Raw genomic sequence first — 19,965 nt, 5'->3', positions numbered from 1 at the left:
TTAAATATAGAAAATTTGGAGTGCAAAATGAGAATTGTGGAGGGCCAACAACAATTTCCATTATATTTATGTCATTTTATTTTGCAACTTATGTATCCCAACAATTATATATATTTTAAAGTATAAGTAGACATTAATTTATACGTGATATAATAAGTTTAATTAAAATTAAACATATTGTCTAGGTCCCGCCTAGATGTCTAAGCTAGGCCTCTGCCCGCCACCCGAGTAGTGCTTAAAAATGTATAAGCACTACTACAGTGATGACTTTAATTAATGTCAGATTGTGTCATCCATAAAGTTTCATCTAATAGTAATTATTCGCGAGTGATTAGCAAAGTTGTTTGATAATTAAAGAACGGATATTTAACAAATCAATACAACTAATTGTGAAAAGAATGTGATTAAAGTAAAGTAGATAACAAATCAAAACCCTAGCAAGACGTAGAGAGAAAAAAAGCGGATCTTTACAAAGCAACGTTGATGGCAGAGGAAACAAGCGGATCTTTTCTATTTGATGGATTTTCATGGTCAAATTCCTGGCATCTCTTTTGTCTCGATAAATCTCCATTGAATTGGTGTTTTTTTTTTGTCTTGATTTCTTGTGTTTCCTAGGGACAAACAAATTTCCCACTTCGTATCCCACAAGCTATCGAGGCTTTCGAGTCATGACTCGTTTCTATCTAAGTCGTCTAACGTATTGAACTCGTCAACTAGAGCATTATGGAACCAGGTTTGGTTATATATGACGATGACGCTTATCTGGTATGTGTTTGAGAGGAGTACACGAGGAATTGATGAGTAGGTCATGCTAAGTAAAATTGTGTGTTATTTTTTGTTTGTTGTTTTATTCGAGTGTTAGCGTTTTTGGAATCGTTTTAAGGTTGTGAGTGCCACAGTTCTTTCGAGTCTATGTCTTTGTCGCTTGTTGTAACTTAAAAAACTCGGTATGAGTTGTCTTGCTTTAGGCTAGTTTTGCAGTCTCAGTTTACACGACTTTGATACCCTTGTTATATGCGAGTTTGTTTACTACGAAGTCGATTTCGTAGTTCTTCACTAGAGTCTCGGAGATGAGCAGATTGAATTTGTTGGATCTATTGTTCAATGCATGGTACTTTAGGATTATGAGGTGATCTGGAACCGCGTCCTTCTCTACAATGTCTAGATAAAAGCATGTCGTTTTCTTATCCCAAGAGGTTTAAAACTTTTCATCTGTAGGTTTCCATGAATCCTTCATATCTTTCAGCAATGTCTTGCAACATCTCTTATTATTATTATAATCTTCATATGTTTGTTTGCAAGCACTAGAAGTCATATTCTTCATATGTGTGAATCTTGTATTTGCCCTATGTGTGGCTGAAATATGTTGATAATTAGGCATATATAACGCCCTTATTTTAGGTTGCTTCAAACTCGAAAACTGTTAACGCGGTTGATCCTTTATACTTGTTTAATTTACAAATTTCATACTATTCTACCTAATCGAGAAAAAAAAAATCTTATTTATTTTTATTAAAGGTTAGAAAGTCAAAAGTCGAACTCTCACAAAAAATGTGAAGGATAACGCGGTTGATCCTTTATACTTGTTTAATTTACAAGTTCTGTAAAACTTTCTCCTGTGCAAGCACCCATTGGCAATTTGGCCATAAGTTTCCAAAACTAGTTCATCATTCTTTCTTTACAGTCATTAATCGGCCTAAACGTGCAGATTAACATGCAAAAACAATCATTATCTCATTTGTAATTACGGAGAACAAGTAAAACAAACGAGCGGATGGCAGTACAGATGCTGCCAAATAAGCACAAGGGTATATAAGTCATTCAGCTCTGTTCGAATAAGGGTATATAAGTAATTCAGCTCTGTTATAACTGCGCGTAATTCACTGAATTCCACAACCGTACAACCTCTGAACCTGAAATTTTTCATTATGACAGAAATATAAGTAGTACATTATGTATTTTAATAAAAGTGATGAAAAATATTATTGTTTAAATTATTAATTTTTTAGCACATATATACTACAATTTATATAATAACTACTACCTCGTGTAACAATCATACTGAAAAATCTCTCTTATTTCACCCCCTCCTGTAATCTTCTATGTGCCCCCCCCATCCACGTGGCGGCGTCCAGTTCGACTAATGTTCGGTGCGCCCCAGATCTACGTAACGGCGCCGTCAAAACGCCCGTTTTCAGATTCCCCGTCACTGTTAACGGAGTCTGGACCACCTTTTGCCACCCCGCACTTATAAGCCAAATCAATCCCAGCCGTCCAACCGACTCGTCATCATAACCATCATTATCGTCGTCATTGCACTCTCTCTCTCTCTCTCTAGAAACGAGCTCCATAGAGAGAGACGGCGAAGAGCAAGTGAATCAAGAACACGAAGAGCTTGCAGAATTCGGCAATGGAACTGGCTCGAGCTGCCACGTCAGCGAATGAGGCGAGGAAGAGGAAGGCCGGCAGCGCGGACGGAGGATTGGTCGAATTGCCATCGTCGTCGTATGACTTGGATCAGCACAAGAAGCCGAGACGACGCGTCGTCGTTGTGAGGAGCGCGCCGAAATCCGAGGCGGAGAGCGTCCGGACGTCGAACGACGATTTTTCGACGTCGGATCACGCGGAGAGCTCCTGCTGCTCGAGTAACGGCTCGAGCGTGCTTGTGGAAGATAGAAAAATCGAGTTCGTAGATCTGGAGGTGAACAATTTTCGAATTAATTTCAAAATTAATTAGTGAAATAAATTCGGCAATAAATTCAATTCTCTTGTAATTCTTTGAATTTTTCAGTTTCATCGCGCTTTTATTAACTGAAAATTTTAATTCATATTTTTTGCAGGCCGACGAGAGTGACCAGGTCGAATCGTCGACGTATAATTCCAGCAGAGATGAAAGGTATACACACAAATACACACACACACATATATATATATATATATATCTATATATATTATACAATTGTGGAACATTTAGTATTGTAATTTTTGCATCCTATCTTAAATTTCAAAATTCAAAAGTTAAATTTTGTTTTAAATTCGAATTTCACGTAGGTGAAATGTATTTAAATTCCTTGTCTCAAATTATTTGTGTCTTATTTCATTTCTCTCTCTCTTTGCGTGCGTTCTTTTGCTTTTGCGGCAGGAGAGAGATGACGGTGCCGACGAGCGAAGTTCGAGCTGAAGCAGAATCGACGGCGGAACCAAAGGAGGCGGAGTCTCAACGACGATCACCACCGGTAGTGAACGTGTTGGAGCTCGAAGAATTCTTCGCGGCCACGGAGAAGGAAAGCCAACAAAATTTTATTCAGAAGTAAGTAAAAGTTCAACTCATTTTTTGAAAAATAAATAAAATTTATGATTTTGTACGAATTTAGGTTTAACGTTCTCACGATCCGAGCATGAAATTTCTAAATCGTTGGTAATTTTTCAGGTATAATTATGATGTCGTGAAGGACGAGCCGCTCGAAGGACGATACGAGTGGATTCGATTGAAGCCATGAAACACTAGTGATCGAAAGGAATCGATAAAGATCGATAATCCTCATGCATAATCTGTTATCATTGTTAATTTTTTTTAATTAGGTTCTGCTAATTAATTTCAGTTCTTCGCTTTGTTTATCTTCTTTTAATTATGTACAGCTAAGCTTTAGCTCTCCAAGTTAATTTAGAAGAAGAAGAAGCAGCAGCAGCAGCAGCAGTTTGTTCTGCGTACGATCTGAGTATGAAAGAGAACAAACGACTGTTGGAATAACAAAGCTTCTAGAATCCTATTCTCCATTCATTTTCTGGTGTCTCATTCTCTCTACCTATCTCGTATTATTCATTCTTTTGCAGTACTCTTTTATCTCTCATACCCGAGAAATTACTGCGTCGTATTGAAACACCGTCTCGTGGTAAGTATAATCAGTCTATGTATTGTACATCAATACAGTAATAGATAGTACTGGTTATGTCTTTTAATTATGTTTCAGCATACGATAATACTAACTCAGTACTAGAACAATATTTTATTGATTAATATTAAGAAGATCAACTTTTTAAACCATATGACGTGGTTGTTGATGATTGGATTATTATTTAAGTATTGATTAACGTGCTTATTTCTTATTAATAACACATGATATGATTTACAAATTTGATCTAAAAAATTGATCTCTCCAGAAAAACCAACATTTATTATATCACGTATCTGTTTTCTAGGATGATAAAACTAGCTTTCCAGAAATGTAGTGTTCCAACAATATATGCAGATGCAGTCGACAAATCCAGTATATTTTGGCGTATGCGAATATTGTTTTGATATGAGCAAAGGAAATAAGAATTTATGTAAATTCAAAAACAATTTGTACTTATTTTCCCTTAGTTTTCGAATATTTTGGAAATAAGTGATATCAAAGCGACCATCTACTTAAAATTTTACATCGTATTTATATATCATTTCATGTGACGGTTGATGTTCAAATTTTGTTCTTTAAATTATTAGAGTAAAAATTCAACTATCTACCATCATATTATATAATTTAAAAAATATGATTTAAAAAACATAAAATTGGGATAAATTAACGTGTGAATTAATATACTCTGAAATATGTGGACATGTGTATGAAGGCCGAAAAGTGATGATCTTATCCTCTTGATCCACCATGATCCACCATGACCCACCATCACCAACCAATGTCCCAGTGCGTGGCCGAATCCACTTTTTACAAATCCCAAATAAAAGCATGGAATTGGAAAGAAAGAATATTTACTATTACTAGCTTGCCTAACTCCACTGTTGTACGGAGATCCGAAACTAATTTGGGTTAAAGTTAAAAAAAGCCGACTGCAAAATTAAATAAATTCACTGAATCTCTTCTGCAACTCTCTACTTGTTTCTGTGTGTACTACAAAACAGTTAAAAGAGACAGAGGGAAGGCAACATATGGAAGGTTTGTAGAGAGAAGACAGACGAGCGAACAGATCAGAGGCTTTTAATTTGACTGATAGATTCATCCGTACTTTCTGAGGGATGGTATATACTTTGGAATTGAGATCCTCGCCGGACCTTTACGTCCAGGGCTGACGGTCCGACGGACCTGAGATCCGAAACACTTATTTAAATTTTGCGATTTTTATTAACTTATTCTACTAACTCACTTACACAAACCAAGAGTTCAGTTTTTTTTTTTTTTTTTTTTTTTTTTCTTTTCTCTCTTCAAGGGCTCGGAAATCTAGGTCTTTAGCTCTAGACACAGAAATCCAGTAACAATCTTGACTCTATTTTTTTGTCAAGATTTCATAGCCTGGTCAGCAGTCAGTTACTATTCGTGCCGATATTGCCTTGTTTGATTTTACTACAAAGGGCGCAGTGCAATTAGAAGTTGAACTATCTAATACAAGTTGTCAAGGAGTATGCAATTTGATATCATGTCAAAGTTTCGAAGTCGGCTTAATTACGTTGATATCGTCCCAACTTATCTACTTACACAATTCGACATGTGGTGGATTCTATCATGAAAAAGCTCGGTGCAATTATAAGTGAACCATTCACTCTACTGAAAAAGGGTTTGGTTTTCTGCTTTTGTTTCGATCATTTATGATATTTTGGAAACTTGCTGCATGATAGAGTGAACAAGAAAAGAGAAGAGAGACAAAATAGGTGGGTGTTATAGGGTAAGTAGTGTAGTACACATAGGCTTATCTGGCTAGCTCCGTAGGTTTGCTCTAAGTTTACACAAGAATACAAGAAATTATTTTAACCGTTAATAATAGCTAAATATTGGGAAGTTATAGACTTATAGGGTTCTTATTTAAAATTAAAAGCGTGAAACGTACAGATAGAAAAGTGAAAACGTAGTACGGATTCGATAACCTTATTGTATAAGCAAATGAAATCTACCGACAAATATGAGAAAACCTCAAAATTCGTTGATCGTTAATATTAAAGATAATATCAGTCCAAAGCAGATATCGAAAACCGAAACTTTAAAGTTGAAATGTTGGTGCCAGTTGCGAATCAATTTGTCATTTCATTTACATTAGAATGAATTAAAATGTTACAAAGTGAGTGCTTTCGCATGGTTGACACGAACAAAAGGACCAAGGGTATGCTTGTGTATGCTTCAACACACTCCATTCAAAGAAAGATTTTTTTTTGTGATACAAACATACTTCACATTAAGGGGTTGAAAATTTTGATCTAAAGACACAACGAACCCACCATAAAAAATAGGGTATCGAACTTGCCAATAGCTACGTTCGATTATAAAACTTCTCATTTACAAGTAAAGGGTAATAGACTACAAAACAAATATTTTTTACCAAGTAAAATTTTCTGGAAAACATTCCAAAAGGAGCCAATTCTACTTGCAACCAGTGTAGAATTATTAAAAACCAAAAACCAAGATTTATTAAACAAAAATGGCTTGTTTCCTTAATTTGTAGGATATTCTTTTCGAGTAAGTGCCTTGTTCGTTGGGATTCTTCTCGTAAGTAGAATGCGACAAAGAGCTTTCGATGAGTCGCTAGCAGTTGATTGTGATTGTTCATGGGCTATGCAAAACAAAATGAATTGGACTATGGGCCTAGTTTTCCATCAGTGGGCTTAAGCTTTTAGGAACTCTGTAAAAAATGAAATATCTTCTTTTTTTTTAATCAAATTGTTGCAACAGTTATGACTGGGTTGATGACAATTTAGTTTTGGGGAATTTTGGACAAATACCTGCTGAACTTGCAAGCATGTGTGTAATTATTTCCTGAATTTTTAATTTTTACCATTTGAACTTTCTTAATTGTTGGAATCTACCACCGTATTCACGTGGAAGGTTATTTTTGTCAATTCATTTCCCTAGGATTAGCTGGAATCAATTTGTAAGAAGGCAAAAGGTTTTTTTTTTTTTTTTTTTTTTTTTTTTTTTTTAATAGTGGCGTTGGAGTCATGTCATGAAGAGAAATAGAGAAGTTGATTTCGATTTGATTTATGCAAGGGTGGTTGAAGAATTGAAGGGAAAATTATGCAAAAATCTAGTTTTTCATTTATAGTGAGTTTTCAAGATTTTTTTATTTTTTTTGTAGGTTAACAAGTGCCTGTATGGTTCGCCTTAATTTATTCATACTCTTGTGGAGGGAATTGTTGAATTGGGGCTGTACAAATCCCCAATTTTGGCGCCATATTGACTTAGTATTATTTTGAAGCCAATTTGAACCTAGACAGTTCCATAAAGTTAATTGACGAAAATATCCCTATAGGTGACATGTTTTAACAGCAAAATGGATGAGGTGGTAGATTCTAACAGTTAAGAAAGTCCAGGTGGTAAAATATAAAAATTGAAAGTTCTTGCGATATCGCACATGCTTACAATTTCAGGTGTTACTTGCGCAAAAAACCCTTAGTTTTTGGTTTTTGGTTTTTACTTTCTGAGTGTGTGAGGTATAAATAAATTATATGCGGTAAATCAGGGATGAAGAAGTGATAAGAGTAAGAAGAAATTAAAATAAAATTTTGAAAGTGAAAGCATCTTAAAATAGATTTTTATTTTTATTTTTATTTTGTGTGCATTTTCTTGTACATTTCTTCTTCTGTCCCTCTCCACCATCCTTTGTCTACTCTTTTTCACCCTCCTCCTATGTGTTTTACTTCTATCAATAACATAAAAACCAAAAAAAAAAAAGATTATTAAACGGGTCTTTACTCTTTAGTGTCCCAAAAATACTCGAATTAAGAAGTTATTCCTGTCACATCCGGGCTCGGGGCGGATCACTTCCCGAGCCCGCTCCACCATCGTAGCACGATATTGTCCACTTTGGGCTTACCATTCCCTCACGGTTTTGTTTTTGGGAACTCACGAGCAATTTCCCAGTGGGTCACCTATCATGGGATTGCTCTAGCCCCCTTCTCGCTAAACTTCGGAGTTCCTACGGAACCCGAAGCCAGTGAGCTCCCAAAAGGTCTCGTGTTAGGTAGGGATTGAAATATACATTTAAGGATCACTCCCCTGGACGATGTGGGATGTCACAATTCCTCTATACAAACAAATCTTAATTTACATTCATACTTAAACATCTCTTTTTTTTATTTTTTATTTATTTTTATTGTGATAAATCACTTCAGTATCCATGCCAGTATGTAATAAACATCTCCTCTTATTATTATTCATCATCATCTCCCAACACTATAGTTCGGGCTACAACTTGTACACATGGGCCATGGCATAGATTGTTTCATTAATTATATTCATTCACAATTCTAACATTGTTATAAAAAGGTCAAAGTTAGAGGAATAACCTTTTTAATGGTAGGTGCAAGGTAGATGTATAATGCCACACTAAAACTATAGCACAAGAGGATAACAAATAAAAGGCAGAGGAATAGATGATGTTACTGATATTTTTCTCTCGTTCTCTTCTTCTTATATTTTCTGTATCTTGAAAACATAAGGAGTGCTCTATTTATAGAGCAACTCCAAACTGATGCAGTTAATGCATTTTGAAACTTACGACACTTCCTTTAACAATACAATTTCTATGTATTTTCATATTCAACTTTCACTTTGCATGGGCATTGAAAACTTCTGCCCATGCTGAAGAATCCTGCTAATGAACTATGGGCATTCATTGCCATCAGACTTTTCAACACTCCCCCTTGGATGCCCACATATCAACATGAGTTGCCTCGTTAAAACCTTGCTTGGAAAAACCCAGTGGGAAAAAACCATAACGAAGGAAAAAGAGTACAACTTTTCCTGGATCGTTGATATAATGTCAAGTATGCTTATGTTGCCTCGTTAAAACCTTGATAGGAAAAACCCAGTGGGAAAAATCCTAATCGAAGGAAAAAGAGTACAACAAGCATGTATCATGGATACTCCCCCTGATTCCGCATTCTCCAAATTTAGTTGTTTAGTAAGTCGACGTAATCCGATGCCTTGCACTAACTTCTGAAACGTGCACTTTGGTAGAGATTTGGTAAACAAGTCTGCCAGATTTTCATTTGAACGGATTTGTCTGACTTCAATAACTTTAGCCTTCTGAAGCTCATGAGCACTGAAAAACTTTGGAGATATGTGTTTAGTCTTATCGCTCTTGATGAATCCTTCCTTCATTTGGACAACACAGGCTGCATTATCTTCATAGATGACAGTTGGGTTGTCTGTCTTCGAAGCTAGACCGCATGAATTTCGAATATGATGAATCATTGACCTTAACCAAGAACATTCACGACTTGCTTCACGTAAAGCAAGTATTTCTAAATGATTTGAAGATGTAGCAACTAATGTTTGCTTGGTTGAGCGCCATGAGATTGTTGTATCTCCATTCTTAAACACATATCCAGTTTGTGAGCGGGCTTTATGCGGATCAGAGAGGAAACCAGCATCTGCATATCCAGCAATGACCTGATCATTTATGGTGTTCTTTGAGTAGAAGAGACCCATGTCTGTTGTCCCACGAAGGTATCGCAATACATATTTGATACCCTTCCAATGGCGAATTGTTGGAGCAGAGCTATACCTTGCTAACAAGTTAACTGAAAAAGCTATATCCGGTCTAGTACATTGTGCTAAATACAACAAAGCACATATTGCACTCAGATATGGTACTTCTGGACCAAGGACCAGTTCATCATCTTCTTTTGGACGAAATGAATCTTTCTTAATGTCCAAAGAACGAACGACCATTGGCGTGCTTAGTAGATAAGCCTTCTCCATACCAAATCGCTTCAGAATTTTTTCAATGTAAGCTGATTGGTGGACCAAAATTCCACTAGCACAATACTCGATTTGTAGGCCGAGACAATATTTCGTTTTTCCAAGGTCTTTCATTTCAAATTCACTTTTCAGATATTCAGCAGTTTTATTGAGCTCTTCAGGAGTTCCAACTAGATTTATATCATCAACATATACTGCCACTATAGTGAATCCAGAATTGGATTTCTTAATGAACACACAAGGGCAAATAACATTGTTGATATACCCTTCTTTGATTAAATACTCACTGAGACGATTATACCACATTCGTCCAGATTGTTTCAGACCATACAATGATCGCCTTAATTTGATCGAGAGCATACCTCGTGGTTTGTTACTTGTTTCAGGCAACTTAAGTCCTTCTGGGACTTTCATATAGATGTCAGTATCTAATTCTCCATATAGATACGTAGTGATGACATCCATAAGTCGCATGTCAAGTCTTTCTGAAACCATTAAACTTATTAAGTAATGGAACATAATTGTGTCCATTACAGGAGAGTATGTCTCCTCATAATCAATTCCAGGTCTTTGAGAAAAACCTTGTGCAACGAGTCGTGCTTTGTATCTTGTGATCTCGTTTTTCTCATTGCGTTTCCTTGTGAATACCCATTTGTAACCCACGAGGTTTACACTATGCGGGGTTTGGACTACTAGTCCAAAAACATTTCGCCTTTCCAAGGAATTTAATTCTGCATGGATTGCACCTTTCCACTTAGGCCAATCCTGTCTCTGTTTGCATTCATCAACAGAGCGGGGCTCAATATCATCACTTAAGATGATTTCAGTGGCTACTGCGAATGCAAACATATCATCGATGATTATTTCATTCCGATTCCACAATTCATTTGTACATGCATAATTTATAGAGATTTCTTTGCTTTCATTTACTTCTGTCTCTTCAGGGACATATGTCTCATCAAGGACATTTTCTTTTTCTAGAAGTCCAGAATCATGAATTGTGGATTCATCATTCATTTTTTCTTCCTGAATGATTTCATTTGGATTCAGTTGTGCCCTCGACTTTCTCTTTCGAGGGGCTGAATCTTTTGAACCTTGGGGTCTACCACGCTTCAGGCGTGCACTAGATGAATCATTCGCTGCCACTTTATTTTGTCCAACAGGGACATCAATTCTTGCAGGTGCATTTGCAGCTGGTATATGTGATTTTGTCACTTTCATAGCATCATTAAATGCATCTGGCATTTGATTGGCAATACTTTAAAGATGAACGATCATTCTCACTTCATTTTCACATTGAATGCTGCGAGGATCAAAATGAGACAAGGTGGGAACAACCCATGTCAGCTCTTTCCGTTCTTCTGGAACGGTCTTTTCTCCCCTTAACGACGGGAAAATTGTCTCATCAAAGTGACAATCAGCAAAACGAGCTGTAAACATATCACTTGTCAAAGGTTCCAAATATCTAATGATAGATGGTGAATCAAAACACACGTAAATTCTCAGTCTACGCTGAGGTCCCATTTTAGTGCGTTGCAGCGATGCAATAGACACATAACCAGCACAACCAAAAACTCGTAAATGGGAAATGTTTGGTTGATGTCCAAACACGAGTTGTACTGAAAAGTATTGATGGTTGGCTATAGGTCTCAATCGAACCAATGATGCAGCATTTAAGATGACATGTCCCCATGCAGAGACTGGTAATTTGGTTTTCATAAACAGAGTGCGAGCTATTAACTGAAGTCGCTTGATCAATGTTTCTGCTAAACCATTTTGAGTATGGACATGAGGAACAATGTGTTCAACATCAATGCCCAATGTCATGCAATAATCATCAAAGGTTTGAGACGTAAATTCACCAGCATTATCAAGTCGGATTGACTTAATGGGATAATTTGGGAACTGGGCTCGTAACTTAATTATCTGAGCAAGGAGTCTCGCAAAGGCTACATTCCAAGTAGACAAGAGACAAACATGTGACCATCGGGTAGATGCATCAACCAAAACCATAAAATATCGAAATGGTCCACATGATGGTTGAATAGGCTCACAAATATCCCCTTGAATTCTTTGCAGAAATGATGGGGATTCAGCATCAACCTTTAGTTGAGATGGTCTAATTACCAACTTCCCTTGAGAACAAGCTTTGCAAAGGTTATCATTTGAGGCAGCAATGTGTCTGCTCATTAATGGATGTCCATTAGAGTTGGTAATGATCCTACGCATCATGGTAGATCCTGGATGACCCAGACGATCATGTCAAATCATGTAAACTTTTGAATCAATGAACTTCTGGTTTATGACAGTATGTGATTCAATTGTCCTTATGTATGTATAATACAATCCACTCGACATACCACGCAACTTCTTCAATATACGCTTTTGGGTATCATTGGAGGTAATGCATAGATACTCCACATTTTCTGCACTTTTTGTTTCAATGTGGTATTCATTTAAACGTATGTCTTTGAAACTCAACAAATTTCGAGTAGATCGAGTATCATACAATGCATTCTGTATGGACAATATTGTTCCATTTGGTAACATAATCTGGGCTTGCCCTGAACCTTCAATTACATCTGAATGTCCTGATATTGTTGTTACCCCTACTCTTGTAAGTATTAAGCTTGAGAAATACTTTCGATCACGAAGTATTGTATGTGTGGTTGCACTGTCTGCAAGACAAATATCTTCGCCATTTCTCATGTTCTGAGAATAACCAAAGTTTTTATCCATGCTCTCTGAGTAAGAGAATCAGAGTTAAAAACAAGTTATAACAAGAAAATTTACATGCCACTTTTATTGAATTTGAAATACTACAAGTTCAGCATAATAAAAGTACATCAATGATTCAATCGGACCGGTATACTTCATTTCCCCTTTCCATAATAAAATCAGGTATATCCATTGGTTTAGCCTGGTCGAGAAAATTGGTCTCGACACCCTTCTTCTTGAGGGAGGCTTGATACAGATCCACTAGATGTTTTGGGGTACGACAAATACGCGCCCAATGCCCATTGCCACCACACCTATGGTAGGCTCCTTCAGAGTTTCTAGGAGTATTGTTCATATGAGCTTTGCCTTTGTGGCGATTCGTATTTTTATGGTTCTTGCCTTTCCTATTCCATCGACCTCGCTTGTGGCCACGTCCTCGTTTATGATTATCACCACCAGAGGATGTGGCGTTCACTTCGAGGGAAGCAGCATTCACTTCTGGGAATGGTGCAGATCCAGTAGGTCAGGAATGATGGTTTTTCATCAAGAGCTCATTATTCTGTTCAGCTACTAAGAGCACAGATATCAGCTGGTTGTACTCAGTGTAGCCTCGCGCTCTATACTACTGCTGCAGGAGCACGTTGGAGGCATGAAATGTACTGAGAGTCTTTTCCAGCATATGCTCCTCAGTAATAATATCCCCACAGAGCTTCATCTGAAAGGTAATTCTGAACAATGCAGAATTGTATTCTGCCACTGACTTGAAGTCTTGGATCCTCAGATGAGTCCACTCATAGCGGGCCCTTGGAAGAATCACCGTTGTCTAGTGATTGTATCTGTTTCTCAAGGCATTCCAGAGAGCTAACGGATCTTCAACCGTTAAGTACTCGCTTTTTAGCGCCTCATCAAGATGGCGGCGAATGAAAATCATGGCCTTTGCCCGATCTTAAGAGGATGAGTTGCTCCCTTCCCTGATGGTATGTCCAAGATTCCCTGCTTCCAGATGGATCTTGGTATCCAGTACCCAGGTCAGGTAATTCTTCCCGGTAATATCCAGGGCAGCAAATTCAAGCTTCGCCAAGTTCGCCATTTTCTTTTCTGAAAGAAAATGAGATGTGTAAGAACTTGCAATAATAAGTATTCCTGGAGGAATATGATGTTAGAACTTCTGGTTCTTACAAATTTTTCATTTTGATCTTCAGGCCAAAATGATAAGCACTCGAAACTTCTGGCTCGAGATTTTCAGGGTGAACGAGGAGGGCGATTGTACCGCACCATTCTCATTGAAATAATGTAATATAGAATGGGCGATTAGTCCGCACCACTCAAGTAATAGGAAAATTAAATATGCAGAGCAGTGTGGGCGATTATACCGCACCACCTAAAATTGCAATGAAATTAAACAGCAGGTAAATTTATATATGCAGAGTAGGGTGGGCGATTATACCGCTCCACCTAAAATTTGCAGTAAAATTAAATTTGCAGTCCAAGATAGGCGATGATACCACACCGTCTTGGATCGCAGTAAGAATAAATTTGCAGTTCAAGATGGGTGATTGTACCGCACCATCTTGAATTGCAGTAAAATTAACATAAATAAAAACTGGGTTAGTAATCAATCTTTACACCAAACAAGTAATGAAAGATGTATGTAACCGTTAGATTGAGAACTAAGAACAGACATGGAGCAAACAGTTCGTCGCGAGTGTATACCGCGCAGTTGAGGCAGAGGAAGAAGATGAACAGTAAAAACCTTAAAGGAAACATTTTTCTTTCTTTCGTTTGTTCGGCGAAGAGAGATGAGAGAATAATTATATTTAGAGACTCGTGCTGATAACGTGTTATAAAAATGTCAAAGTTAGAGGAATAACCTTTTTAATGGTAGGTGCAAGGTAGATGTATAATGCCACACTAAAACTATAGCACAAGAGGATAACAAATAAAAGGCGGAGGAATAGATGATGTTACTGATATTTTTCTCTCGTTCTCTTATTCTTATATTTTCTGTATCTTGAAAATATACGGAGTGCTCTATTTATAGAGCAACTCCAAACTGATGCAGTTAATGCATTTTGAAACTTACGACACTTCCTTTGACAATACAATTTCTATGTATTTTCATATTCAACTTTCACTTTGCATGGGCATTGAAAACTTCTGCCCATGCTGAAGAATCTTGCTAATGAACTGTGGGCATTCATTGCCATCAGACTTTTCAACAAACATCCTTTTTTGAGATGGGATCGATGTAGCTTAATTTATAACTTTTAAGCAAGAAATTGCATACATACAGTAGTTTAACATAATATATTGTGAAACATATAGCTTGGGGTTATCTACAATACACCACCTGTATGAGATGCATCAATATTTAAGATGCTAAATTGAGAATGTCAAAACTCAACCATGCAAATCTAGTTGTCCAATGCGTCGAAGTATTCCATTCACTAGTGTATTGTAGAATTATCGTATAACTTTGACATATTAATTATATGTTAGATTCTCATTGTAGACCATAAATCCAAAGACAACAATCTATGATTTTAGATTTATATTGTGGATATCGACCCTTCCTATCAATTATGAAGCTAAACTCTTCCACCGTCAGATTGTTTATCCACCAATAAAAAACGTAAACTGGGATTAAATCGTCAGGAGAGACTTACAACATAGCATGTCAGATTTTTGTTAACAAAAGGATCAACCCTACCCAATCAATTTGATATAACCAATCCCTCGATGGAACAATTTCCATTTTTATGAAAATGTTGCCTCAAGAAGATCAAGATTGCTTCTTCCATCTGCATATATGCATTTGCGCACTCACAACTCAGACATAACCAAAGCCCCACGAATCCAATTTACCAAAAAAAAAAAGGTGAATTTACCCATTTTTTCTTATGAATTTACCCATTTTTTCTTTAAAAAAGATGAACCAAGGTAAAATCTCTTTAACCTTTTTTCCCCAGTAAAATATGAAGGAAGAACTCATAAACTAATGATCTGGCAAATGAACTAAAATACATGCCCTTGAGAAATTATAATTACAGTCTAATGTGAAAAAGGGGGGAAGGGGGAAATGTAAATAAGAGGAAGAAAATAACTTAAGGTTCATCCAGCACAACATCTTCACTGGAGATGGTAGATTTAACAGAACCGGCTTCGATTGAAGCCTCCTTGGGTAAGGAATATGCGAGTAGAGCCTTGACAACGTGCCGGAATTTCCTTCTGTAAGTGGGAAGTTTTGAGATACTTCTCATCATTCCAATCATCCTACAAATACAACCACAACAAAGTGAGAACATGAACACACATGAAAATATTAATGCTAAGTTCAGTTGCTTCTATTGGCCAGACAAAGATATGATATGCTTCCGGAAAACAAAACTGATCGATTCAATTTTCTATGATATTCAGATGCAGCGTAAGCAATGATACTCATTCCAGAGTTCCGGAGTTTGTCAACCCCACTTACTAAGAGCAGGTTTTATCCTGTCACCTTAAATCATCGACTAAGTTGATTCGGTCTTTGATTGATAACATGGCAACGTAACATGCTGGACTGTACGAGATAAAGTATTACCCTACACGCGCGTAAGTTTTGCTCTCTCTATTTGTTAAGATTGGCGAAATAAGAATTTGTTCATTTTTTCCTCTATGGAATGTGAATAGTTTGGTTATTTTAGTTGGTTGAAAATGGAATGGAAGAAATTTCATACCTTCTACTAATGCCTTCGATTTGAGCAGCTCTTACAGCGTCTTGAGGTAGTAAACTTCCGCTATCCGAAGCCTCGAAGCGTTGTGGATTATTGCTTCCGAAAAGAACCACTTTCTCCAGATATCTAACCTCACCCTCCGCCAATTGTAAGACCTTAATCTGTTCCTTCAGGACCATTATCGGATTAAAGAACCAGTCCAACAATTTGTCATGCGGTCTATTTATGTAGTTAACTTCAACGTTATCCAGCAGCAGTAAACCATCTGAATTTGATCTGATGGAGCAGAGCAGAGTCTGCAAGAATGAATAACTAGGCAAGCCAACACCGATAATTGATGCTTCGTTGCTGTTCTTTGCTTTCAACCATCCATCGAGGTCAGTTGTTGTTATTACATTATCGTCCAACAATGCCCTGCCCCTCAGTTCGCAGGATTTCATCATGTTTTCCCATATCTGTTGCATTTGAAGTACAAGAAACTCGTGTCACAGAACAAAACAAGTGAGAGGGCTAAACAACGGCAATTTCATATGAAATAAATATAGCAAAAGAGAACAAATGCCGAAATGCGTATACTTTTAAAAGCTAAAACTGATAGAAACCCTCCTTCCCTTACCCCTTCCTCCACCTCCTCCGCCCACTCTCCCTTTCCCCTTCCGCCGCCACCCCCTTGGAAAATTTACTACATCTTTTGGAGGGGCTATTTCAAGAGTAAGTTTCCGGTGCTAGCTGAAGCACTCAGCACTCATTGCCTTGTCATTACCTACAACATTACTACATATCTCTGAAAAGGTTCTGGTGCATGGCACAAAGAATTCATCCTAAGCTTGCATAGCTAGTTCGGGGATATAAATTTCGTTAAAGCAAAAAAATTCATTTGCAAAGAACCTTTAGTCAGATACTGATCTCATTAGAATCAGTACTCTATAAAAGATACTGAGTCGACGCGTTCAGGCTCATAGAAAAAGTACAGCTGATAATCTAAAGGCATACCTGAACCATTTTCACTTCTTGTATAACGGCTCTAACTGATCTTGAATGGGCTACACTTGGCATAAGCATTGCAGGTGCTTCCATACGAGCAGGACTTGGTTTACCTTCATCCAGCTGATTTCCTCCAACAGAGAATTCCAGTGATTGAGAGACAGCTCTTTTTCGATATTTGGGCCTGGCTGCGCATAATGAGACCGCTACTATTAAAGATTTAACAAAATCTAGGTGCAGTAAATACTTAATGAGCTCAAAGAACAATATTTCACAAGCAGAAAAGTCATTAACTTTGGAAAGATTGTTCCCTCTCGAAGATACAGCCAGTCATTCGTGTACTCATCAAATTCTGCCACCATCGCAATCACATATGCCACCCCTTTCCTGAAAGATCTTTCCTGCATCCACAAATGGTTAAAGGATGTATAATTTTACTCATCATGAAAGGCCAAGGAGATTACTATTATTATAGTCTGGTGTAAGCAAACCTGATATACGACAACTGATGCATACAATCCAATTAAAATGCTCGAGAAAACTGCCAATATGATGCTTGCAACAACCACAATTGGCCACAGAAGGATCGTCAAACCAGCAATGGGGACGCAAGCTATTTCAAGAAATGGACCTTCTCGAGTAATCAGATCATGAATCAGCCGATACCAGCCCTTAATCAGCATATATGGACTCTTTACAACAGCAATTGCAGTGTAAACAGGGATCTCCACAATTAGCCCCAACACGCCAACTATAATACATGCCGGAATGTGAATCAACCTACAATATGTCCCCGAAAAAGATTTGAGTTCAGATTAAAACAGCTATTTCAAATGTTTAAATTTGGCTATTGCTACATAATTTGATGACAGATGCAAAACAATTCGAGCCGCTAATTACAACACGATTATCTTGGAGTTCGATTCAAATGTTTATACTTGGCTTTTGATACATAATTTGATAACAGAAGCAAAAGAATTCGAGTTACTAATTACAACACGGTTACCTTAGAGTTTGATTAATATGTTTATATTTAGCTTTTGATATATAATTTGATGACAGAAGCAAAACAATTCGAGTCACTAATCACAACATGATTACCTTAGAGTTCGAACTTCCTCTGCAGCGGGTGATTCTCTCAACTCCTTCAAGTAAAGCGGGTAAGAGTGGTAACACAGGTCTGCAAAGTCTCTAACTACAGTACAGCTTCCTTTAGCAGTTCCCCAAGTTCCATCCTAACAATGTTGCATGAGTGAAACAGAATGAGTAGAGCTAAATTCGACTCTAAATCAAACAAAAAAAATCGAAAAAAAATACCAAAACTTTAAGGATATTACCAGAATACAATGTTTGAATTTCTTGTACTGGTTGTCATGCCTAAAGGCCTCGAAAGTGGAAACCCAAGGAGTCAAGAAGCCATATCCCACACCCAACAGAACACTCCCAGCTATGCTCAAACCCAGCCATATACCCAGCAGGCCAGGCAAGGCAAACAAAATTGCAATTTTAAGTGGTACATCAAATCTTTGAATCCTGCAAATTCCCAAACATTTATGAAACAAAAAAAGGTATTAAATCTCTTTAGAATTAGATTTAAAAAAAAAAAAAAAAAATGGAAAAGGAGTAGTTTGAAAGATACTAACTTTATGAGAGTGTAGATTGTCCAGGCAACATGTGCAGGAAACAAACCTAGAATTATCCCCACGTTCCCTAAAATCAGTATTAGTGCAGATATGGGTCCCACCAGAAGACCTGCAACGTATATGATCAAAAAATCAAAATCCCAAAAACCCACCATCAAAATTTCCAGTAAATTCAGCAGAAAACATGCAAATCTGAATATATATCATATATATATATATATGTATATGTGTAATATATATGCATATAGGTATATGTATCTTAAAAAGCAAAAGGTGGTACTTTTAAGAGCACCAAGGCAGAGAGCAGAGCCGAATGCAAAAACCAGATAGAAAATTTTGAGGCAGCGTCTGAAAGATTGTGGGGAATCCGCACCAAAAAACGCCCAGAGATTCAGGAACATCGGCATCGGAGAGATTGTCAACTGAAACTCGAACAACCCTTTCGAAATTTGTTTACGAATTTATGCCCCGGATGAAAGCTGTTGAATTTGAAGCCATCCATGAAGAAAAAAGTCTCAATTATCAGATATTCATTAGAAATATTGTTATTATATTACCAGTTTATGTGTAGAGAGAGAATGGGGAGAGAGAGAGGGAGAGAGAGAGAGGGAAAGAGACTTGTGCTGCAAGAAGATGACAGAGAATGAGAACAAAGAGTACAAGGAAACCCAAGATCCAACCGAATCCAATCAAGTCAGGATGTTTGGAACCAAAAGGGCTCATCTACATGTTCAAATTAAAAGATGGATATTCAATAGAGGCCAACTAGTTTTTGGATTTGTTGGTTTACTAGCAAACTCTTTCATGGATTACGAATCATGATAGCATGTTGCACTTTAGATTCCGAGTTCTGATTTCTTTTCTCATGATAGCATGTTGCACAAGAGCAATCATGCAAATTAAACATGCCCCTGATGTACGTAGATTTTCTGGGAACCGGATCCCCTCCTGAGCATGAGACGGGAGCTGAGCAGCCCATTTAGATCCCTGAAATTTGATCCAACGACTGTAATTATTATAACTTTTATAAGGGTCCGTTGCTTTGATCCCCATGCTCAGGAGGGATCCGGTTCCAATTTTCTGTTATGTAAGCATCTGACGTGACACTGGACAACTGACACCGTAGTCCCGTGCAACTTGTTTGCATTCTTTAGACTAGGATTTTAAATCCAACGGCTGTTTTTTGAGGTTGCATGGTGATATGGTGCACCAACTGAC

The 19,965-nt window shown here is 37.3% G+C and overlaps 2 protein-coding genes across 2 annotated transcripts; one reads left to right on the top strand and one right to left on the bottom strand.

Annotated features, from left to right (window-relative positions):
* The first annotated feature begins 499 nt into the window (after nucleotides 1-499).
* Nucleotides 500-3,781, top strand: LOC137748531 (cyclin-dependent kinase inhibitor 7). Its single transcript, XM_068488698.2, has 4 exons — nucleotides 500-2,701; nucleotides 2,841-2,896; nucleotides 3,143-3,310; nucleotides 3,431-3,781. Exons 1-4 carry the CDS (start codon nucleotides 2,411-2,413, stop codon nucleotides 3,498-3,500), a joined length of 585 nt encoding a protein of 194 aa, XP_068344799.2. The 5' UTR covers nucleotides 500-2,410; the 3' UTR covers nucleotides 3,501-3,781.
* An 11,634-nt stretch (nucleotides 3,782-15,415) lies between these two features.
* LOC137748900 (putative membrane protein At3g27390) lies at nucleotides 15,416-19,510 on the bottom strand. The gene is made up of 9 exons (XM_068489092.2): nucleotides 19,028-19,510; nucleotides 18,748-18,856; nucleotides 18,442-18,637; nucleotides 18,206-18,339; nucleotides 17,596-17,884; nucleotides 17,399-17,505; nucleotides 17,114-17,288; nucleotides 16,124-16,575; nucleotides 15,416-15,677 (listed from the first exon to the last, which is right to left on the bottom strand). Exons 1-9 carry the CDS (start codon nucleotides 19,152-19,154, stop codon nucleotides 15,509-15,511), a joined length of 1,758 nt encoding a protein of 585 aa, XP_068345193.2. The 5' UTR covers nucleotides 19,155-19,510; the 3' UTR covers nucleotides 15,416-15,508.
* Nucleotides 19,511-19,965: the final 455 nt, after the last annotated feature.

The sequence above is a fragment of the Pyrus communis genome, chromosome 2, assembly GCF_041283825.1.
Source record: "Pyrus communis isolate YQ-2024b chromosome 2, ASM4128382v1, whole genome shotgun sequence".
NCBI classification, from domain to species: Eukaryota; Viridiplantae; Streptophyta; class Magnoliopsida; order Rosales; family Rosaceae; genus Pyrus; species Pyrus communis.
Note: the sequence above shows the minus strand (reverse complement) of the source record. Positions and strands in the feature narration are given on the sequence as shown.